This window comes from Culex pipiens, chromosome 1 (assembly GCF_016801865.2).
Source record: "Culex pipiens pallens isolate TS chromosome 1, TS_CPP_V2, whole genome shotgun sequence".
NCBI classification, from domain to species: Eukaryota; Metazoa; Arthropoda; class Insecta; order Diptera; family Culicidae; genus Culex; species Culex pipiens.
The window spans coordinates 50,711,586-50,736,856 of record NC_068937.1 but is presented as its reverse complement, the minus strand read 5'-3'; the positions used below and the strand labels follow the sequence as shown (position 1 = coordinate 50,736,856).

Genomic DNA, 25,271 nt, shown 5'->3' with positions numbered 1-25,271 from the left:
ACTAAAATACTAAAATACTAAAATACTAAAATACTAAAATACTAAAATACTAAAATACTAAAATACTAAAATACTAAAATACTAAAATACTAAAATACTAAAATACTAAAATACTAAAATACTAAAACACTAAAATACTAAAATACTAAAATACTAAAATACTAAAATACTAAAATACTAAAATACTAAAATACTAAAATACTAAAATACTAAAATACTAAAATACTAAAATACTAAAATACTAAAATACTAAAATACTAAAATACTAAAATACTAAAATACTAAAATACTAAAATACTAAAATACTAAAATACTAAAATACTAAAATACTAAAATACTAAAATACTAAAATACTAAAATACTAAAATACTAAAATACTAAAATACTAAAATACTAAAATACTAAAAAACTAAAATACTAAAATACTAAAATACTAAAATACTAAAATACTAAAATACTAAAATACTAAAATACTAAAATACTAAAATACTAAAATACTAAAATACTAAAATACTAAAATACTAAAATACTAAAATACTAAAATACTAAAATACTAAAATACTAAAATACTAAAATACTAAAATACTAAAATACTAAAATACTAAAATACTAAAATACTAAAATACTAAAATACTAAAATACTAAAATACTAAAATACTAAAATACTAAAATACTAAAATACTAAAATACTAAAATACTAAAATACTAAAATACTAAAACACTAACTGTATTTCACTTTCATAACAGTAAACCGAAACCCACCCCCGCATTCCTCGCTACACTGAGCAAAACTCACACAGCGCATCGAAGTGTTTCGCACATGATCTGACCCTGCAGTACAGAGCACTTAAATATCAATCGCAAAACACTCGAAATTGCGGTGATTGGCCCTGAAATAATTTCAATAGCCAAACACTTAAATTTTAAATGGTGTTGAAAAATAATAGTACGTACAAGCGATATACAGGTTCTCGCTTGCTAGTCGTGCACGCTACCACTGCGCCGGCCGGCCAGTTGGAATAGGGAGAGTTTTTTGTGCTATTGGTTCTAGCCTCGCTTCTAGCCAACTTCTAGCCATCGATAAAAGTCGCGCTAAAATAAATCAGTCAAACACATTAAATTCAAGTGGAAAATCACGTTGACTTTGATTAGTGCTTGTTTTGTGTAGGTCTTAAGATCAATTTCAAGTGTTTTCCATATCACTTTGAATAGTTCAAAACAGTGGGACAAATTCATGAGCAAAACATTTGAAAAGCTTGAGCCACCCGAATGACAATAACGTGTCAAAAAATACCAAAAAGTTAATCGCCCAAACACTTGCATTTGATAGTGATTTGGATTGATGTTGAAACACAAACCAATTAGATCCATGATGTAACTTCATTCAATAATTCATGTGTTTGGGCACTTGAATAATAAGGGTGGCGTATTTTCAGTGTAATAGTTGTCCCAATATTCTACGCGACAGCCTCCCTGAACGTGACATCGTTACGATTTCTATACGCCATTTTTTCCCCCAAACAGAGCAGTCCTCCCTCCTCTTCCAGTCGCGCAAACGGACAGCACATTTCCCAGCGGACAATTTTCCAATTATTAACAGGCCACCAAAGTTGTTGCGGCATCGACGGACGTGGCACGGGGGGTCGAAGGGCACTACTCGTCAGAGTTGGTCAGTTGATGGACGCCACCGTTCTGGGACCTTGGGGACCCCCTGGCTGAAGTAAGTCAGATACTGCTGATGCGGGGTGGATCTGGTCCCAATGGTGGGAGAGGGGATAACTTAGGGGGGAAGGACTCTTTTGATGAACTTCGTGGCCAGGAAGTGGAAGTCCTGTCTGTCGGTAATTATGAAGACTTGAATCTTAGGTTAATGGATGTTCAAGCTTGAGAAAACAGTTACACCACTTGAAAATGTTGAATCCATGGAAGTTCTTTAAGAATTCAGTCTACTTATCTGTGCCATACCATAAGACTCAGAACTTTTCCCTTTCGCCCAAATTTTCCACCAAACCACCAAAGTGGAACGCGTACTGACATGGTCCGAAAAGTTGCGCAACGATTGTCAATCGTCCCTTTAGTGCTGTCCTGGGATGTTTCACTCTGGCGTGTGCCTTTCAAGAGTTGTGTCATTACTTCAAAACCATCGAAAACATTGAATCGAGGGAGCATAACTAGGGTTCGAAGTTCGAGTTTATAAATGCTTGTGGGAGCATTAGTTGCTCAGTGGAATTTGAGGCTTGAAGGAGCGCTGCTGGAAATTTTTTTTGAGAGAAATCATTGAATTTTCAACATCCTATTAACATCTTGATTTCCAGATTAGGTTATCAATCTCAAAAGTGATGTTTGTCCAATTTATATCAGTTTAACATAAAGCACCATCCGTCTCCAGTATCAACGTGTTTTGTTTCTTAGTGCAGGAGATGCATATCCCGTTGCAGTGAATTTACAGATATTCCATAGTAAAATGCTCAAAATTCAACTCAAACGGGCTGAAATTTGTAGTCGATCTTCAGGATTACGATATACAGTCCAGACTCGATTATCCGAAGGCCTTGGTAAAATTTCACTTCGGATAATCGAATCACGAAAAAAAAATCGTTGTCTTATTTTTGATTGTTGAGCTTTAGTACCCTTAAACTACTCTAAAGTGATTTTTTTGAAAAAATGTATTTTTTTTAATTTTACAGGCAATCAACTATTCAAATTTGACTAAAATCAAGTCACAGAACTCAAATTTTGATATTTCAAGTTAGAAAATAAAAAAAAAAATTCTTCGTGATTTCGTTATCCGAAGTCCCATACAAACCTTCGGATAATCGAACTTTGAACAATCGAAACTTCGGATAATCGAGTCTGGACTGTAATAAAATAATAAGCTTTTCATGATAAACTACCCGTGAGATAATTTAAAAACCTCATTTCATAACAAAATAGAAGTTGTGAAAGGATTTTGAACAGTTTAAGGCTTCTAAAATTAACATGTTCAGATTTTCACTTTTTACGCAAGTGAAAGAATATCACTTCAATCAGCAAAAAACCGCCTCAAAACCACCTACGGAATATCTCCAGTGCACAGTTAAAAAAGTAGTAATCCAGCTGCGTGTAAAAGGCCTCGGTGTAAAATAAATATTGCATTATTTTATACAATTTGATGTGATTTTACACCCTGAAATACGTAGCACATCAGTATGGGAAACCTACTTGACCGAAATGTCAAGCTCATTAATGCGTTTATCCTTACAGCTTTTCATCGGTCTGATGGCCGAGTGGGCTAAGGCGCCAGTCCTTGCTATTGGTTCTGGGTTTTAATCCCGTCGGTTGCAACTTTTTTTTTGTGTTTGCAAAAATTGTACATGCAGTGTGTAATATTAAGTGTTTATTTTGACGAAGGTAATGTGCATGCTTTTGCATGCGATTTTACAATCGGATTTTTTGCTGTGTGGTCTCCCCGAAATATCTCCAGTGGTCACAAACCATAATTCCAAAACAGATCATATCCTGAAATTTGAATTGATTTCCTGTCAAATGCAACTGAGAAGATCGAAATTGGTAAATTTTTAACATCTTTTCAAATGACCTCAAAACCAAGCTAGAGTTAAGTAAGTAGATCGAATAAAAAGGTGCTGGTGGAATATTATAACAAATGTCTCATAAGTAATTTAACGATTCCATTTTATATTTTAAAACGCAACTCTTAATTTGTACTCCCTCATTAGAGCAATTCTCTACGGAATGGGCTGATTACGACCATTTTTAATTTTTGTATTTTATGATTTGGCTCAAACTTTCTGCGTACCTTCCCTATGACCAAAGAAGCTATTTTGTGTCATCGGTTCACCCATACAAGCCTCCATACAATTTTTGTACCTAGTGTTACAAAAATGATAAATCATATACTTTTAAAGTTATAATAATGAACAGTGTTTAAATCACGAAAAGAAAACGAAAGCTGAAGAGCCACAGCTGACCACTTATTATGTAAATCAAATGTAATTATTATAAGAAAGATTCAATAAAGTTTATTCAATTCAAAAAAATCCATACAATTTTTAAAGCTGTCCATTAGGGTGCCCAGAATATGGGACTTTTTCTCAAAACCTCGCTCCAAAAGCTAAATATTGTTTCTTGAGCTATTTTAGGACTATGGGCCAAATATGAGCTAAATCGGTCAACATTTACCCATTGAAACTCGAAGGTGAAGTTTTGCCTTCCTCACCTTACTGAGGAAAGGCTATAAAATCACTCGGAAAATGAACATCTTAATTCGACCTTGTAGACCCACCTTCACGTATACCTATCGACTCAGAATCAAATTCTGAGCAAATGTCTGTGTGTGTGTGTGTGTGTGTAGGGATGTGGGTCTGTGCACCAAAAAATATGCACTCGATTATCTCAGCCCTGGCTTAACCGATTTGGACCGTTTTGGTCTTATTCGATTTGTCTTGGGGTCCCATAAGTCCCTATTGAAAATTATGAAGTTTAGTAAAGTACTTCAAAAGTTATGCTAAAAAAACGATTTTGGCGTATGTCCGGAAGATTGTAAAAAGGGTGGTTTTTGCAAGAAACCCTATCATGTTATACATTTTCAGAAAGGTATTTAAAAGACCATTCCAATGAGCTCAAAACATTGAAGATCTGACAACCCTATCAAAAGTTATTAGCACTTAAGTGTTATTTATACACTTTTTGGAGGCCGGATCTCAGATATTTCAACGAAAATGATGTCCGGGTCCATCATGCGACCCATCGTTAGTTAGATAATCGAAAGACCTTTCAAATGAGCCTAAAACATCAAGGATCTGAAAACCCTATCAAAAGTTATTAGCACTTAACGGTGCACATCAATCAGAGCTTTTGCACCCAGATTTTTGTTACAGACATTTAAGTATTTTCAAAACTATGGGTACTATCGAAATATTTTTTCATTCATCCCCTAAAGTACTGTCCACAAAGTAATTTACAACAAAGTTTGACTAATTTTACAACCACGTTGTTGCAGGATTGGGTCCGTAAGTTTGACAATTTTGGAATAAGAAGACAACAACTTCCTTCGTTGCTGTGCACCCTTAAGTGTTATTTATAAACTTTTTGGAGGTCGGATCTCAGATATTTTAGTAAAAATGATGTCCGGGTCCATCATGCGACCTGTCGTTAGTTAGATAATCAAAAGACCTTTCAAATGAGCCTAAAACATCAAGGATCTGACAACCCTATCAAAAGTTATTAGCACTTAACTGTTATTTATACACTTTTTGGTGGCCGGATCTCAGATATTTCAGTAAAAATGATGTCCGGGTCCATCATGCGACCCAACGTTAGTTAGATAATCAAAAGACCTTTCAAATGAAATGCGAACTATCGTTGGATAGGTTTTTTTTATCAGACCTTGCCGATGAGCCAGAAAAATTGAAGGTCTGCGAACCCTATCAAAAGAAATTAGTAATAAAGTTGATTTGTTAAACATGTTAAGGAAATGTTGATATTTTTACTGAATGTATTGACTTTATGAATGTGAGAAAGGCACCAACCACCTAAAGGTGGATTAAGTAACGTTTTTATGGGAAAAATCGAAAAAATGTATGGAAAACCCAAGTTTCTTACGGTTTGGTCTGCATGGTACACTATTTCCATCAAACTATTCCCAAAAGTGAGATACTCATTGGAAATTTTATGCTCTACAACTTTGTAGAACATACCAAAGCCGTAAAACTTGATCATGAAGAGTTATTAGCGATTTATAAAAGTCATTTTTGCATGAAAAACATTGTTTTCTTCAACTTTAGGCTCGAGTATCAATGGGTTAATCTCAACTAATTTCACTAAAAATTTGCACAGATGCTTAAAATACCCCAAAAAACCATTTTCCACTTGTGGAGCAGGTGTCATTTTTTTTGGGCACCCTACTGTCCATACAAAAACGGTACGTAAATATTCAAGCAGCTGTAACTTTTGAGTGAATTTTCTGATCAATTTGGTGTCTTCGGCAAAGTAGTTCAGGTATTGAGAAAAAAATAGGAGCACGGAAAAAAAGTGCTGATTTTTAATTAACTTTTTTTCACAAAAAACTAACTTACCCAAAATAGGTATTTTTTGATTACCGAGATTTTTCGAAATGTTTTAGGGCACAAAAACCCGCAACTTTTGAGCCATAGAGAAGTATGGTTAAAAAAACTGTCGCCGAGTTATAATTTTTTGAAAAATAGTGATTTTTGGGAAGAAACGAAATTTCATGCAAAAAATTTTTTGTTTAATTTTGTGATGTAAAATTGAATTTGTAATCGAAAAGTACTTAACAGATTTTTTTATATAGGACCCCATTTTCATGATTTAGCCACCGAAAGTTTGATTTCAGCAAAATATTATCAGTGTTCCGATTTTTTAAAATAGCGACCATGAGTGAACATTTCATTTATTTTTAAAGGTTCAGAAAATTGGCTATGAAATTGTCTAAATTACTTTGAAGATTGGACCTCTGGTTGCAGAGATACAGCGGCTTAAAGAAAAAGAAACAGGAAAATTTAAGTTTTCTAAGTCTCACCCAAACAACCTACCATTTTCAAATTTCTACTTTAGCACCGTGTACAGAAACGATCTCCATGGGAAAACCTGTCACGCAGTGGAACACTGTTGCGTTGCAGACATCATCTCTGCTAGGGACGTAAGATTCAAGTACCTAGAATGTCACGCCGAGTGCAATTTTGGATTGACGCCGCAGATAGAGCTCTAAGACAAAGTCGAATCATGTCAGTTTTTTCTCAATATCTGAAATAAGCTGTTCATGGTTTCTAGTTTTATTATTTTATTCAGAAATTCATTTAATGTCTAAACCAATGCTAGATGAGTTGTACAGTGCGTTCAATCAATTCGCCTTTTTGTTGTTTGCTTCGGAGTAACGGTCTTGAAGCTGTGGTCTCCGAGAGGATCTTCATTTGTATGTTCGTACAGGATGGCGAATGAATTCAGGTTCTCGGCTTGTTTTTTCCGCATGTTCAAGTCCGGCAATGTCCAGTATGTTTGCGTAATTTTACTCCACCTCAAGATGGAGTAGCTACCTTAGCAGTACCAAGATCTCGTGCGGACGTGGGTAATGCTTCGAATTTGTCAACGCTTGTAGGACACAGGTTCAATCCTCCATTACTTGGTGTTTTAGCACGCTTTGCCAACTCATTACCAGATTTGCTGTTTCGATCGACTTGGACTTGCATTTGGCTGACAAAAGCCCCCACCAGAAACTCCTCCCTAGCGCGGCGTTCCGGAGTCTCCTGGCTGGATCGATCATTTGAAGGGCCACGACCGGAATTCTGCAACGCGTTTGGGGATTGTGCTCGTTGCCGTACTGGAGACGGACGAAATTCTGAATACGGCCGCTTCCAAGTCCATTTTCTGGACCGTGTTGGCGATTGTGCTCGTTATAGTACTGGCCACGGCCGGAACTTTGACCGTTTCCATCTTGGGTGTTTCCACCAGAGCAGCAATCACCGTGCCCTCCAGATCCTTGGTGAATATTGTTGGATCGTCCTCGAGGTAACATTGATCCTTGATGTTGATCGTGAGCACACTGGCCGGAGCAGCGATTGCACGAGTTATCGCATCTAGAATCACCGCAGCAATTCGGTTTATGTTCCTCGAAATTACGAACGGATTTCTGTCCGCTGTTCGATCTTTTAAGCCACTCTTTGTTGCAGGACATCTAATAAGTACAAAATCAAAAATTTTAGCATTTATTCAATTTTACCTTTACGATTGTTTGTCGCACCACTACTAAAGAGCATCCGCGTCAATTAAAAATTTAAAAAGTGTTAGACTTTTATTTCATTTAAATATTTTTTTAAATTGATGAAAGTTTTTGTGAATTGTGGTAATCATATAAATGAATCGAATGTTGCATAAATCATAGGGACTGAGTTAATTTTTCATGGTTTTTTACTCAAATTTGGCTGATTTAATGGTAATGCTTTTTATGTATGTATTATGGATGAAACAAACTATTAGAGTCATATTACAGCATAATGACAAAAGTTTCTTCAAAATTCACCAGTTACTCAATTTTTTCCAAAGATTAAAAAAAACATCAAAAAGCGTTTTTACGGTCAATTTTGTTGTCAGACAGGAAAAAGGTGATATTTAAACAGTTTTACAGCTAACTTGATCATTAATTTAACTGTTGCAAAATTAAACTCAAATTATCCAAAATATCAATCAGCTTTTTAGAAAAACCGTCTAAATAAAATACAAGAAAAAAATTAATCGTTAATTAATAGTTAATTTTTGGTTTAGAACAATAAATCTTTATAACAAATTAACCATTTGTTTCCATTATTTTGGAACGTAATTTATCGTAATACCAATCACCAAGATCTCAAAAATGAGAATAAATTGACCCGCCGTGGGATTTCCAATTCCACGATCCTACTACATATCCCAAATGTGTTCCCCACTCATATCCAACCCACACGATGACAACTCAGATTGTAGCAACAAGGAGGTACCAATTTCCGCCTAAACACGATTTGCTGATGAAATTTAAGGGAAAAACAAAAACACATTTCCCAGCCTATACTTGTCGGAAAATCTTCAAGGGAGAGGGAAAGATGATGATGCCGTGTTTTTCTTTTACGCGAATTACTGTCAAAAGTAGGTTCGGGCGAAATTCTGCGGACCCACGCGGTATTCCCAGCTCAGGGGCTCTAAGAATTCTCAAACAAAAAAAAATGTTTAGGTTGAGAGGGCAATGTTGTGAAATGGGAGCGCTAATCCCCGCGGTCGTCTGTCGATTGTAAATGGATGTTCCGTGACAGTTTCACCCTAGGGAGGGAAGACCCCCGGAACTTGAACAAATTTCAAGACTTTTGAGGCGAAAGTCACCACGATCAAACACATAAATCAACAACTATGGATGGAGAAGCCCTCAAGGGTAATCTCGAACACCCTGGACCAAAGATCGATGGTGAGGATTCTGAAGATTTGAAATAAGCTTGAAAATGAGATATTTTTGATATTAATAAGTGTTTTAAATAATTTTGTTTTTTTTAAATAAAATTTATAAAAATGTCCAAACCTTGTTTTGATATCATTATGCCACCCATTCATCAACTTTCCCAATCCTCCCACAAAAAAAAAATCCCGAGCACGTGCCGCCGAAGCACTACGTCACCGTTTTAATCGCGTTCAACCAAGATTGATGAATGGTGACTTTAAACGACGTTGCCCGCATTAGAGCTGAGCTTTTTTCTTCACTTTTCTTTTGCCCAGAATCTCGATGGAATTTCGCCGCGTCAAGCTGTATGGATCTTTACGATTTTCCGATTTTTCTTATAATTTTCAAATGATGTATTCGTTTGGATGACCTAAGTTGGTAACAATTTTGACAGCTGTCAGATTTAGTCACTCATCAAAATCGAATATTTCATAAGCAAAACTTCAAAAGTTCAATAAAATAAGCTATAATTCATGAAAAAGGCCACTTAACGTGTCGAAACGTAGGAATATCATGAAATTATTAATTTCACTGAAACAAAAAACCTTCTTCCAACACTGCTCGGTGAATTGCTCAAGCTTGCACGCGAAAAAAAAACCTTCTTATTTGTGCAGATGCATTTCAGGACAACAGCAAAAAAAGTAACGAGGAGCATCTTCCTCCCAACAAGACGGTGAACGCCCCCTCGAGGTACAAACATTTGTCATGAATTATTGATGAAGCTTAGCGCGGAGACTGCACATCTTGGTGAGAAAGCTGGCAGCACTGCAACTGATACTGACACCCAGAGCTAAGACATGTGTTTAAGGAGCGACAGCAGAAGCACTTTTGGTGGAGAAAAGTATTTGTCGCAGCGAGAAATGAAACAAGCTGCTAAATTATTAAGGGCAAAAACAAACTTGGACGGAATGGGTGTCAAACTTAGTTTGTTTTCTTGTGGATATTTTTCTCCGTGCACATGTGACGCGGTGCATTTTGAGAGGTCAATTTGATGAAACTAGACAAAATTTGGTGGAAGATCTTTTCGTTTTTTATAAGTTTCGAAGAAATTTCCGTTAATTTTTTCGCAAATCAACTCTTCTTTGTATTTTTTTATATGGATGAAACTTTGTCCAAGCATTTCCTACGGTCAAAGATGTCATTTTGCATCATTAGATTTTTCAATACAAGTCTCCATACAATTTTAGGGGCTGGTCAAACGAAATGGGTATTTTAATGTATAACAATTCTGTATCTCGAGAAGGGATTTTCTGATCGATTTGGTGTCTTCGGCAAAGTTGGAGGTTATAATAAGGACTTTTCGGAAAAAAATAGGTACACGGAAAAAAATCTTATTGTACAACTTATTTGTACAACTTTTTATATTACTGAAAGTTAAATTCCCAAAATAATTATTTTTTTGTATTAAAGAATTGGTTTTAATACACTTCAGAAGACTTAAAAAGACATCTTCTGAGCCATAGTACGTGATGGTGAACAATCTGATTTAGGAAATATGAATCTTTGAAAAAATCATGTTTTTTGGAAAATATCGAAAACTCAGACAATTTTTAAAATAGTTTTTCAAATCAAACCCGAATTTGCAATCTACAAGTACTTTTATTTTGATAAATTGTACCGTTTTCAAGTTATAGCTACTTTAAGGTACACAATTACGATTTCTGTTCGTTTTGTTTTTTGAATTTTAAAAATACTTCTTAAAAGAATAGCAACCATGAAAAACATATTTTTTTAAAGCTGGGTAAGTTTCCTACAATTTTCTCTCTGAAATTTTGAAAAACGGACAATTAGTTTCTGAAATACGCCTCACAAAGAACTCGAACCAATAAAATTGATTTTTTTTTTAAAGTCACCTAATTGTGCCTGTAATTTTCTACTGACGATATCTCGGAAACTATTGGTCCGATTTTCAATGCTGCAACAAGAAAGTTTTGTAAAATTTTGAGATCATTTCAATAAAAATAATTTAAAAATTTAACAATCAAGCTTTGCTTAAGACAAGGGCTTCAAATAAATAATTTTCTTACTAAACAACACAAAATTTAAAATGGGTATTTTTTATGAAAATATCAGAAAGTTTCGCAACGATTTCAATTTTAAACATAAACATAAACATTGAAAGTCGAAATTAGTTTTTAGTTTTTAGTTTTTAGTTTTTAGTTTTTAGTTTTTAGTTTTTAGTTTTTAGTTTTTAGTTTTTAGTTTTTAGTTTTTAGTTTTTAGTTTTTAGTTTTTAGTTTTTAGTTTTTAGTTTTTAGTTTTTAGTTTTTAGTTTTTAGTTTTTAGTTTCTAGTTTCTAGTTTCTAGTTTCTAGTTTCTAGTTTCTAGTTTCTAGTTTCTAGTTTCTAGTTTCTAGTTTCTAGTTTCTAGTTTCTAGTTTCTAGTTTCTAGTTTCTAGTTTCTAGTTTCTAGTTTCTAGTTTCTAGTTTCTAGTTTCTAGTTTCTAGTTTCTAGTTTTTAGTTTTTAGTTTTTAGTTTTTAGTTTTTAGTTTTTAGTTTTTAGTTTTTAGTTTTTAGTTTTTAGTTTTTAGTTTTTAGTTTTTAGTTTTTAGTTTTTAGTTTTTAGTTTTTAGTTTTTAGTTTTTAGTTTTTAGTTTTTAGTTTTTAGTTTTTTAGTTTTTAGTTTTTAGTTTTTAGTTTTTAGTTTTTAGTTTTTAGTTTTTAGTTTTTAGTTTTTAGTTTTTAGTTTTTAGTTTTTAGTTTTTAGTTTTTAGTTTTTAGTTTTTAGTTTTTAGTTTTTAGTTTTTAGTTTTTAGTTTTTAGTTTTTAGTTTTTAGTTTTTAGTTTTTAGTTTTTAGTTTTTAGTTTTTAGTTTTTAGTTTTTAGTTTTTAGTTTTAGTTTTTAGTTTTTAGTTTTTAGTTTTTAGTTTTTAGTTTTTAGTTTTTAGTTTTTAGTTTTTAGTTTTTAGTTTTTAGTTTTTAGTTTTTAGTTTTTAGTTTTTAGTTTTTAGTTTTTAGTTTTTAGTTTTTAGTTTTTAGTTTTTAGTTTTTAGTTTTTAGTTTTAGTTTTTAGTTTTTAGTTTTTAGTTTTTAGTTTTTAGTTTTTAGTTTTTAGTTTTTAGTTTTTAGTTTTTAGTTTTAGTTTTTAGTTTTTAGTTTTTAGTTTTTAGTTTTTAGTTTTTAGTTTTTAGTTTTTAGTTTTTAGTTTTTAGTTTTTAGTTTTTAGTTTTTTAGTTTTTAGTTTTTAGTTTTTAGTTTTTAGTTTTTAGTTTTTAGTTTTTAGTTTTTAGTTTTTAGTTTTTAGTTTTTAGTTTTTAGTTTTTAGTTTTTAGTTTTTAGTTTTTAGTTTTTAGTTTTTTAGTTTTTAGTTTTTAGTTTTTAGTTTTTAGTTTTTAGTTTTTAGTTTTTAGTTTTTAGTTTTTAGTTTTTAGTTTTTAGTTTTTAGTTTTTAGTTTTTAGTTTTTAGTTTTTAGTTTTTAGTTTTTAGTTTTTAGTTTTTAGTTTTTAGTTTTTAGTTTTTAGTTTTTAGTTTTTAGTTTTTAGTTTTTAGTTTTTAGTTTTTAGTTTTTAGTTTTTAGTTTTTAGTTTTTAGTTTTTAGTTTTTAGTTTTTAGTTTTTAGTTTTTAGTTTTTAGTTTTTAGTTTTTAGTTTTTAGTTTTAGTTTTTAGTTTTTAGTTTTTAGTTTTTAGTTTTTAGTTTTTAGTTTTTAGTTTTTAGTTTTTAGTTTTTAGTTTTTAGTTTTTAGTTTTTAGTTTTTAGTTTTTAGTTTTTAGTTTTTAGTTTTTAGTTTTTAGTTTTTAGTTTTTAGTTTTTAGTTTTTAGTTTTTAGTTTTTAGTTTTTATTTTTTAGTTTTTAGTTTTTAGTTTTTTAGTTTTTAGTTTTTAGTTTTTAGTTTTTAGTTTTTAGTTTTTAGTTTTAGTTTTTAGTTTTTAGTTTTTAGTTTTTAGTTTTTAGTTTTTAGTTTTTAGTTTTTAGTTTTTAGTTTTTAGTTTTTAGTTTTTAGTTTTTAGTTTTTAGTTTTTAGTTTTTAGTTTTTAGTTTTTAGTTTTTAGTTTTTAGTTTTTAGTTTTTAGTTTTTAGTTTTTAGTTTTTAGTTTTTAGTTTTTAGTTTTTAGTTTTTAGTTTTTAGTTTTTAGTTTTTAGTTTTTAGTTTTTAGTTTTTAGTTTTTAGTTTTTAGTTTTTAGTTTTTAGTTTTTAGTTTTTAGTTTTTAGTTTTTAGTTTTTAGTTTTTAGTTTTTAGTTTTTTGTAAAACAGCAGATTTGCAAGCAACTTGCATCAAAATTTACTGTATCTAACCACAAAAAAAGGAAAAAAAAGTTTACTTGAAAAGCGAGAAAAACAAAACAGTGTTGCCAGATCATCAAACTATAGAATTCATGAAGACTATAGAATTAATAAATTCTATAGTTTGGTGATCTGGCAACACTGTTTTGTTTTTCTCGTTTTGAATCAATTAAGAAATTAACAGTTTTTTTTATAAATTAAACAATACACAACTTTCAGAACTTCAGATTACAGTTGGGTCATTAAAACCCGATTTTTTAAAATTAAATTCAATTATTGACATTTTATAGCAAACTATAACCCCTTCTTACCGCTTCAGCTTATCCTGCTTGGTATTCTTGGACGTTCGGTAGATCATTTTGTGCATCATTTAATCCAGTTTCACTTTCATTTCACCAGCATTATGTCATTTCAGCTGGCATCTTGATTATATCATCTTGCTATAATAATACACCACATGCCCTTCCATAATCACTGTGTTTTATTTACAATTCCCCGCCCGCACTCTCCAATATTTGTAGGTAGTTAGGTCGCACTATTTTCTTCTGTATACATGTATTTATTTACTACCGGCAACTGGCCTTTACCGGGCATTGCCCATTTTCACCGCGCTCTGTTTACGCTCGTCAAAAACTCGCGAGTCCAGAACATGTGTCTTCAATTCTCACTCGCCCTCGTCATCGTCGTGTCACACTCGGGCGCGAAATTCGTGTGTGTTTGTTGTGTACGTAGGCCGCTCTAATGGTTGCCATAATGCGGCCAACCGACAGCAGCTCGTTTTTCACTTGCTTGATTAAAAATAAATTGATCTCGATTCGCTTTGATTTACGTCGCCAAAGAGTGGGCATATTTTGTAACTATTTTGGTACACTTGCTATAATGCGTTGCATTCTTGTACGCTTACGCCATTATGGCGTGAAACGGATTTGCGAGCTGTCAAGTTGCCATAAAATTGCGCACACTGCATAGAATGCCCATCACAACTCTTCCGCGATCACTTTTTTATAGCACGCACTCGCAATAATCGCCCGCAGACACGGTGGCACCACCCCGATGACGCGTGGTTTGTTTGTAAACAAAAAGCGCAGAAAAACCCCAAATCGACCGCGACGTGACGTTCTGTCACACGACGACCGCTTCCGACGGAGGTAAATGGCCATACTGGCCGCGGATGATGGTGGCCTCAGAGTTCAACCGCAGTTGAGATGTTATATTTTTTTTTCTCCTGTCATGAGTGCGATCTCTCGAACCTATTAGCGTGCGATCTGTCCCTCGCGTGCGCATACTAACGCCCTCAAAGTAGCCGAGGGGTTACCCGATTGACAGGTGCCAGCTTGTTTGCCATAATGGCGGACGTAACCGTCAATATTGTCAAAACATTTTCAATTTGGCTAATTTAATCAATCTTGTTGGTTATTCTCGTCAATTGTACAACCCCTCGGCAGTTGTCACCCTTCTCGTTTAGCGGCGTCGCGTCGTCCAAAACAGCCCCAGCCAAAACATTTCGCGCAAAAGAACGCAGAACGCGTCCAAAATAGAGTGCGGTGGGCGACACTTTTGCAAAAAAAAACGAAACAAAAAGCGACGAGACGCGCAATCAAGCGGAACGTCCAACGCTCGGTTATTTTGGGGTTTTCGTGTTCAAGTTCCCGCCCGAAATGAGAAACGATCACCTGCGCTCTCGGATCAGCCGAGATCAATTTTGCTGCGACGAAACGGCGGCCATTATGGCGGTTGCTATAAAAGCACGGGGTTTGACGTTTACTTGAGATTTTTTCAGACAGAAACAATTTTTTTTTGTTGTAAAGAAATCACCAAAATACTACGAATCGGAACCAGGAACGATCAGCGGACGTGAGAAGTAATGCTGTATAGAATGCATCCGTTTTGTGTGAACGGTACATGTGATGACGATAACGAAAATAACGACACAACAACGACGGCTGTGTGCCAACTAGTAAATAAAAGTATCGCATATGTGCGGGGGCGTCAATTAGCAAAGCATTATTTTTTTCAAGTCAATGTCAGTGGTATGCACCAAATCTCATTAAAATTATTGAATTGTTAAAAATATTTTAAAATAATAAAACAGAAAAAAAACAATATTGATCAGTATCAGGATAAAGTTTTTACCAAAACATTTTAAAATGTTTGGCAACACTGTCTACAGTTATCGAGAAATTAAAAGTGAGAGTGTGTGCGTGCAACATGGAGTTAAACTTTTTGAAAAGCCTTGGTTAGCTTCACAACAACTGCACAGAAAGTTTAACTCCATGTTGCGAAGGTGCATAAGGTGTGATAGAGTTACATTTCAAAAATCGCAATAAAAACCACTTTCGGAGCCTCGTTCTCGTAGGGTAGCTATACCCGTTACCCCAATTCTCGTTGGCCGGCAGCGAAACTATGGAAAAGTATACTTTGCATCAGACTTGGTTCAACTTTCTCAGTCCAAGATATTACGCGGTGCTTCCAATTACCCATTTCAGAATCGCAGATAACCTGGTGGCCAAATTCAGAGATCACCGGGCATTATCTGGCCCCGCCCAGACATAGAACTTGCTTCAGAAGGATCTTCGCTCTATATTTGGATTTCTAAATGCACTCAGGGAAATCGGGATCGGCGAATGTTAAATATGATAATTTTAAAAGATAACATGGTTCATCATTTTGGATCAAATAACAAAATTGTTTAAACCTGGTAGCCGCCGGGTTAGCGTCCAAGATCACCAATCAAAGTGACGAATTAAAATCTCACATGGTCCTAATCGTTTTTGGTTCATTTTCATAAGTTTATTCCAAATTCCAAATTTCAAGAGAACCCTGAACCTTCTGCTTGTGAGACAACAGCCTCAGCTATTTATTTACGGATCCACGACCATACAAAAATGCTATCATGTGAATATTCGACAATCTGTATCTTGAAAAGAGATTTACTGATAGACTTTGATGTATTCTGAAAAGTTGTAGATTATGATTAGGATTTTTTCTGAAAAATAGGTACACGGAAAAAATACCCAATTTTTGGTTGAGACTTTTAATTACTAAAAGTTGAATTCTCAACATACATATTTTTGTTTTTTTTTATGGTTTAATCATCTTTTGCGCAGAGTAGAGTTTAGGATGGTTCAAAATCTGGTACCGAAGTTAAGAATTTTCGAATAAATTTAAGTTTTGCCTTTTTACAAAAGATTTTTATTTTTAAAAAACGCTTTACTCAAAAATCAGGAATTGTCTCAGATTAAAATCCCAAGACATTTTGTAACGGTTTTGATGCTTTGGCCCAAGAACCAAAACTCAAAGCCCGATTTTTTAAAACTCTTTTTCTTAAATATTTGAGCGAATTTTACTTCCGCTTTTACAAATGTGTGCCCTTTATCATGCGAAAACTGCTCGTCTAACCTCAATTTTTATAGCTTTTTTGTGTGGCCATCGGGTCGGAGACGACATTTGTTTTATGGATTCACAATTTTGGACCAGTGAATGTGGTCTATTTTTGAAGGTATTTTTGCCATACATTTTTTTTAAATTAATGTTTAGTTGCAACATCAAAATTGCATTTGAAAACGACTTTTTTTTTATTCAGTGCGAATTTTGGAATTACCTGAAAGCTGTATTTAAAGCTTCTTCTCACGATGGTAGGCTGAGGGGTACCCAAATGATGAAAAAAAAATGCAAATAAAAGAAAAATATTGCTAACAATTTTGATCCTAAACCATTTCTCAATCATCAAAAAATTTAAAGTAAATATTCTCAGCTCTTCAAAACTATTTTTACATGAGTGCTTTGCCTTCATAGTAATTTGAAATTGCAAAAAAATATTCGATCTGAATTAATTGATATCAGATCTCGGTGACCAAAACAATATTAGAATAAAAAAATTAAAGAAATTTAAAAAAAATACCCGAGGATGCCTATAACTTGGAAACGCTTCACATTTAATTAAAAAATGCAAAGTAATTTACAATTCCAAATTTCAAATCGCATCTAAAAAATGTTTTATGAATTTTTGTTTGAAAATTTCTCGATTCTCGGACTAAAGGCTAAGATCAAAGTGTCATTTATTTGTTTTTCACATTTTTGCATCTCCGGCAGCGATAGGGGAATAACCATCATGAAAAGAAAATCTTTGGACGCTCAACAAGAGAAAAAAATCGGAAGGGCTCTCCTCTCTCGCGCACGAAGGAATCTAAAAAATCATCATCTTGATTATTCAGCCGAACATCTATTTCACTAAAGCCGGGACCGTGGTGTAGGGGTAAGCGAGATTGCCTCTCACCCAGTCGGCCTGGGTTCGATCCCAGACGGTCCCGGTGGCATTTTTCGTGACGAGATTTGTCTGATCACGCCTTCCGTCGGACGGGAAGTAATTATTGGCCCCGGACTAACCTAAAAAAGGTTAGGTCTTTAGCTCAGTCCAGGTGTAGGACTGTAGGAGTCGTCTCCCTGGGTCCTGCCTCGGTGGAGTCGCTGGTAGGCAGTTGGACTAACAATCCAAAGGTCGTCAGTTCGAATCCCGGGGTGGATGGAAGCTAAGGTGTAAAAAGAGGTTTGCAATTGCCTCAACAATCAAGCCTTCGGACACCTAGTTTCGAGTAGGAATCTCGCAATCGAGAACGCCAAGGCAATGCTGTAGAGCGAATAATTTGATTTGATTTTGATCTATTTCACTACTACACTTGCAGGTGTAACGTTACACGTCGAAAAATGACCTGTCACTTTTTGTAGACTTTTTGTAGAGCAATGTTTGTAAACACATCGAAATAAATAACTTTAAGTGATACTTACAAGGAAAATCACAAAAAAAAACTTCAACTGGTTGATTTTATTCGAGAAGTTCGGAAGCAATTTTCTTTTGCGTGTTTCGCTTCATCTCTCTTTCGCGGGTGAAGGAAGTTCGCAAGCGAAAATTATTTTTTTGCGATTACTCCATCCCTGATCTCCGGTAACAGATTTTGCAAAGAAATTAAATAAAACTATTGTTTATGTTTTGGTATTTTGGGAATTCTACTTTAAGGGATAAAAACTCAAATAAAAAAACGGGTTATTGCTGGATCAACATTTCGTCGCCGTCGTGCTAACTTGTCGTATGTGCATTTTGGGCCAAATTGAGTTAAGAACGCAATTTTGTGCAGCTCACAATGCCTCATCTTTTGACCTTCACAGATCCCCAAAATTCGATATCAATCCTGAGATATTCAATGAAAACCAAAAAGGCTCCGAAAATGTTTGTCACTTTTCATATGAGAGAAGTTTCAATCTTGTCGTGCTATCTTGTCACGCCCTGAAAATTGATGTAAGTGCGAAAATTCCCAAAGGGATTTCTGGTCAGAATACGTTTGAAGCACGTACAAGTTAGACTACCGTAAACATTTGTACTTATAACTCGGGACTCCAGCAACCAACTTCAACCAAACTTCGAGACAATGCACACAATAGTCAGCCAAACAAAACGCGTTTGTTTTTATTTATTCAAGGTCAAACATTAAAACGCATTTTTCTCGGAACGTCAAAATGGCGGGTGCGACAAGATAGCACGACGACGTCGATTTGAGAAGGGCGCATAAGCATTTTGATAGCTACAACTATTTTGCAAATTCCGACACAACAGGCAACTATTTAACAAAACCCGCAGTATTTGAAGAGAGCTGGAGAAGCCAGCGATTGTTTAACCCCTCGAGTTTTGTGAAAATATTCATATTAGCCTGTTAATTAGCAAAACAGTTCAAACTGTCAATATGCCTATCCAAGAAACATTTTTTCCAGGAGTTCTACAAGAGCTCTTCAAGATAGCTACAGCATAGCAGTTTGGACCGCGGTAGGATAAAATTCTCTTCAAAACTTCTTCAGGAGTTTGGAAGAGTACTTGAAGAGAGTTTTATCCTGCCGCGGTCCAAACTGCTATGCTGTAGCTATCTTGAAGAGCTCTTGTAGAACTCCTGGAAAAAAATGTTACTTGGGTATCCACCCTTTTCTCGTGTTGGCCCAGTTTTTTTCCGTGCATCTTTTTTTGTTGAGTCCTAGAGCTGGTACACATTTTATTTAAAGTTTTTGTCCCCCCCCCCCCCCCCCCTTGAAAGTTGGCCCGAAAAATCAGGAGTCAAAACAAATATTTTTTCAAAAAACTTCAAAATTTCAATAGAAAATTAAGTGCAATCAGCTGAAATCAATTTTAAATGTATTTTTCTGCGTTAAGAATCATTTTAAGCATTTTCGATGTTCACTATCGCGAAAAGTGTTATTTACGCTAAAATTTTTGTTTTCGTCAAATCTTACAAAAAAACAATTATGCAAAAATGCTTCTTTAACAAAGCCATGAATCCACAGTTTCGATCAAATAAAAAAACAAAAAAAGTATTTTTGCGAAAACATAGAGAAATAGACATGCCCGTTAATTTTGTATTGTGCAATAAAATCCAGATTGTGGGAATGTTTAATTTTTAACTAATCGTAGCGGACCTCCAGCGAGCGCTACGTGATAACACAACTCGCGCCACTCTTATCGCCAAATATTCACACTCACAATAATCAATAGCCTTCAAAACGCTTCTATTGAGAAGCGATATCGCTTCAAGATCAAAGTAACAACCCCCTCCGAAAAAAAAAAACTATTTTTTTGCAAAGACCGAAACAGCCGCGTTGCGGCGGCCGGTGTCAATTTCAATTTAATCTATCCATCACCGACGCCGGTTGCGCGTCCAAGTCCGATCCAATTGGGACCAACCTTGTCCTCACCTCAGCGGGAACATGTCAGCGTGAATTTGTTCCTTCACTTTCTTCGATTTCACCGAATCGCACTGTTGCTTGGAGTTAATTTGTGATTTTTTTTTATGGCACGCTACAGTTGGCAACACTTTCCTTCAAACGTCACACGCGTCCGTCATTTTTACCCACGTGAATGGGACCGAAAATAACCTCAAACTGGCGAAAGCCATCAAATTTCGACAAGATTTTAATTTTTGGCATCGAATCTCATTGCCAAGACGACATCGGGCCAGACGCCATGAAGGTGTACTTTTGGGCGGTTTAAAAATAAATGTTATGCCATTTTTACCACGGCGCACACACCGGCAACCCTTCCGGCTTAAATTATCCGATCGGAATTGCCCCAAAAATAAGTTCCCTTGCGAGCGACTTCGTCGCAAATAAATGTAATGAAATACTCAAAGCGAATTTTACTTTCAATGACATCTGCAACGTGCCACCAGTGCTGCCAAAAATGAAAAAAATAAACATTTTTATAGCAAACTCACCGGTGCCGCCCATCGTCGTCTTCGCCATCCTCATCTGCCATAATCCCGTTGGTCATGGGACGGTACGCGAGCGGTGTGATCGAGCCCAGCACGTCGTCCGCCTCGTCCCGGTACACGGAGTCGGAACTCTGAGATTGCCGCGCCAGGTTGCAGTCCTGGGCGTTCCCCCGGAAGGGTCCCGGCAGCAGGAAGCGCAGCGTAGCGCCATTGCTGTAGGGCATCTGAAACCAGAAAACAAAATATGTGGTATGAATTATAACTTAGGAATCGAAATTAATTTCTAGAGTTTTTTAAGGTCCTATAAGCTTTTGTGTTTCATTCAAAAAAAAAATCTCTGGATTTAAACTCCTCGCCGAGCTCCTGTGGCCTTATAGCAGGGGTGACCAAAGTATGGCCCGTGGACCAAACGTGGCCCGCGAGGTGAATTTGTGTGGCCCGCGGACTAATTTTGAATGATCATGTAAAATGGCCCGTTGACCATTTGTTAAGTGAATTAGATTTTCAAAATCACAGATAATTTTATGATACTCTTTGTTTTTTATGTTTACAGGTGTAACGTTACACGTCGAAAAATGACCTGTCACTTTTTGTAGACTTTTTGTAGAGCAATGTTTGTAAACACATCGAAATAAATAACTTTAAGTGATGCTTACAAGGAAACTCACAAAAAAAAAAAATATAAAACTAATGATTTATCCTTATTTTGATTCCCATTTTTCGACACAAATATTCTGTTCAATAATCTTTCTAATTCTAATTCTAATTCTAAAACAATTGCTCACATTTCAATGCTAATGAAACTAGTAAATATCGTCAAATTGTTAATCAATTTTTTTTGGAAATGTTTATGAAACGTTCAAATTAGACTTAGGGAGAAAACTGTAATAAAAGCACAAATATAAGTATTTCATATTAATTTCAAAGTAATAATTACCCTTTTCAGGAACTGAGTCTCAAACTAACTTTGAACTTAGAAACCTTCCGCCAGGCAGAAAAAAATGTTGAAATTAGTTTGAATTTTATTGAATATTTGTTTGATGAACAGCAAAAAGTTTTTTACGCTAAAATATTTTTTCCATCGTTTTTTTTTTTTTTTTTTTTTTGAAAATAATGATTGGGAATCAACTTTACTGGGTGTATAATATTGTTCCTAAATTTTTTTTTTATTGAAATATTGAATTCCTGGCGGGTAATTTAAATTTTTATAAACATTTTTTTTTCGGCCTCCCTTCGACTATGACCAGAATGGAGGGATAAAATCTAATCTAGATATATGCATTGCTAATTGTGGAAAAATAATTTCGCATCGATTTTTCATTCGTTAGATCTGATTAAAAGATTTAATTACGGCGATACATATTTTTTCAGATTTCATGTCACCATTTTCAAATAAAAAAAAATTTAAAATAAATTTGGATACACAAGTACATTCCTCTAAATTGTATTTTTAAAATACCTAAAACAATAAAATAAAATAAAATGGAAGGATAACTGCCATTTTCTGTTTTCTAATATCTTTAAATAATGAAAATGTTAAAAAAAAAGAAATTTAATATAATTTGACCTGATGGATGTTTTTTGTAGCATTTTAAAGAAAAACACAAATTTATTTTTTCAAATACCGTCAATGGGGGTGACATTGGGTCTGGGGGGTGAGATTGGGTCAAAGTGATTTTTTACGGATTATACAATTTCTCAGATTCTTCTCAATGAAACTAAACTCTGTTTAAAGAGTTGTGTAGGGGACATCTTAAGAAGCCTTCGCTAAAAAAATCTCGTTCCTAGAACAAATCCTGTTATTTTGGCAGATGTCTAAAGTTGAGGTATGTTTTTGGCCAAAAATGACCTCTCGAAAAATCATTTTTCTAATATTTTTGTTGGAATTGCTCGAAAACTACCCAAATGTTTGAAAATCTCCACATCAAACATTGTAGCATGTCAATACGATTCCCTCGAACAAGAAACAATGTTGGAAGACTTGTTTTTACCATATCGTTGTATTGCCATTTGACCCAATGTCACCCCAATTTTCTAGTTATTAAGAAATTACGAGAGGTGTATCGTTTTTTGACCCATAGTCACCCCCACTGACGGTAATCTTTTTTGTACATTTGGCCCGCAAGCTCGTATGAGCTTCAAATTTGGCCCGGCATCCTAAAACTTTGGGCACCCCTGCCTTATGGTAACAGGTTTCACCTTGTAGGTATAGGGTGATGGGTTAGATTCTTGTCTGGTTCATTAAATTCAGATAAAAACACAGTGAAAAAAATTGGTAGTATTACACCTGGGAACGGTTAATTTCTACAGTTTTTTTTACAAAAACCAGTAAAACAATCATTTGATTGTAAATTTTCAAATTAAACATTAAATCTCGGATTAGTTTTCAAAAAGCCGTAAGAGCCATTGGTAAACAAAGTCCTTTTTGCATCGGTATTCGACCTACTTACGAAAAACTAATATCAAAAATGCTCGAGATTGTTCATCTACACGTCCTTCAAGTGCCCCAAACTTAAAATAAATAAATTTTTGTTTCATTTTCGAGAAAAACAAAAAAATAGTGTCAGAGGTCACGATGGCTCTTACGGCTTTTTGAAAACTCACCCGAGAAATGTAACCTCACTAATAGTCAGTTTGACGTTATCAGTTCAATTTGGCACACTTTCAGATTTAAATTTGTAAGGTTTTTAGTTTTTAAAGAAACTTTTTTTAAGGCAACACAGGTAATTTACCTGTGCCCATGTTCGCATAAATGTCCCATATGCAAAAACAGCAAGCTGAGAAAAACGCGTTTGAAGTTTGTCCCATACATAAGGCTACGGGTTAAGTTTTCAAGAAAAAACTGGATTTACTCCAGATTTCTAGAACAAAGTACTGGATGTTATATGCTTTTCTGAAAGATTGCACGATTTTAAACCAAACTGCATCAATAACTCAAAACCGATGAAAATACATATGGGACATTTATGCGATCAGGGGCAGTAAAGGTAATGCAAAATACATGTACATTGTGGGCCTGCACAGCAAAAAATCCGATGGTAAAATCGCATGCAAAAGCATGCACATCACCTTCGTCAAAATAAACACTTAATATTACACACTGCATGTATTTTTTTTTGCAAACACAAAAAAACACTGCAACCGATGGGATTCAAACCCAGCACCAACAGTAAGGACTGGAGCCTTAGCCTACTCGGCCATCAGACCGATGAAAAGTTGTAAGGATAAACACATATATGAGCCGGGACCGTGGTGCATGGGCAAGCGTGGTTGCCTCTCACCCAGTCGGCCTGGGTTCGATCCCAGACGGTCCCGGTGACGAGACGAGACTTGCCTGATCACGCCTTCCGTCGGATGGGGAAGTAAATGTTGGCCCCGGACTAACCTAAAAAAAGGTTAGGTCGTTAGCTCAGTCCAGGTGTAGGAGTTGTCTCCCTGGGTCCTGTCTCGGTGGAGTCGCTGTTAGGCAGTTGGACTAACAATCCAAAGGTTGTCAGTTTGAATCCCGGGGTGGATGGAAGCTAAGGTGTAAAAAGAGGTTTGCAATTGCCTCAACAATCAAGCCTTCGGGCACCTAGTTTCGAGTAGGAATCTCGCAATCGAGAACGCCAAGGCAATGCTGTAGAGCGAATAATTTGATTTAATTTTTTTTTTTTTTTGAGCTTGGCATTTCGGTCAAGTAGGTTTCCCATACTGATGGGCTACATATTTCAAGATGTAAAATCACATAAAATTGGATAAAGTATTGCATTATTTATTTTACACTCAGAAAAAAGACTTAGGGAGTGTTCTATTGTTACTTAACGCAAAAAAATTACGTTTTACCGCGTGGTTTATGACGAACCCTAATCAAGTACACTTTTTTTTTGAAAAAAAAATGAAGGAGAGGGGAGAAAATAAAGTCATATCAAATTTGTATTGGCTTTTATATCATCAGAGATCATTAGCAGCATGTTTTTTTTATTTTGTTTACTCATTCACAACTCAAATATTAAATATAATAGACACATTAAATAATCAAAAGTATATTTTAATAGAAAATATCTATGACATGGGAGCTCAAAGTTTCTGAGTGGCGGGCCAAACGTAAAAAAATGTTTATTTAAAAGAAAAAAACAACGTTTTTTTCCAAATATTATTCTGTGAAATACATCTATCAGCTTAAGTTTTCTTTAATTTTAGGTATTTTTTGGATATTTTCGTCATTTAAATATTAGAGGACAAAAAATGTTTTTAAAATTTTCAAACAAAACAAATATATAAAAATATTGCAATTTGTATGCCTCAACTAATATATCAGATTAAACAAATATTCATGAACAAAATATTCCACGGTCTGTTCTAGATTGATGTATGAATGATTCATAATTTAGTGACTGAAGACAATCGTTGTTGAATATATTTAATGAAAATGAAAAATAGTCTTTAACTGAGTGTACTTGAATCATCTCATAATTTTGTTTTTGTTAAAAATATTTTAAAACTGCAACTAAAATTATAAATAATTGCAAAGTGATTTTTTAACTATTATTCCTTCAATTTCAATAATAATTCAATAAATGTTGGTCAGCCTGGATAAGATGTTACGTAATCAATTCGTTGGCTTAAATTAGATTGATTAAATAGAAGATTGGAATAAAAAATAGCGCAAAAAAGTCAAAAGAAATATGAAAATAATCTAAAAAAAATTAAGCTAAAAAAATGCGAAAAGTATTCTGCCTCATTCACAAAAACACTCATGTGAAAAAAAACTTTAATGAACATTTGAAATGACCTTAAGAATTTTCGGATTGAAAAAATTCTAAAATGAAGTTCAAAGT

At 34.4% G+C, this 25,271-nt stretch overlaps 1 protein-coding gene across 2 annotated transcripts in view; it reads right to left on the bottom strand.

Annotated features, from left to right (window-relative positions):
• Nucleotides 1-739: 739 nt before the first annotated feature.
• Nucleotides 740-25,271, bottom strand: part of LOC120432193 (uncharacterized) — a 41,066-nt gene continuing 16,534 nt past the window's right edge. For both annotated transcript variants that reach the window (XM_052707184.1, XM_052707166.1), the window contains 2 exons: nucleotides 20,455-20,675; nucleotides 740-7,690 (listed from right to left, as the gene is read on the bottom strand). In XM_052707184.1, coding sequence (XP_052563144.1) covers nucleotides 7,276-7,690; nucleotides 20,455-20,675 — 636 coding nt within the window. In that variant the 3' untranslated portion in view covers nucleotides 740-7,275. The remainder of the gene's footprint in view (nucleotides 7,691-20,454; nucleotides 20,676-25,271) is intronic.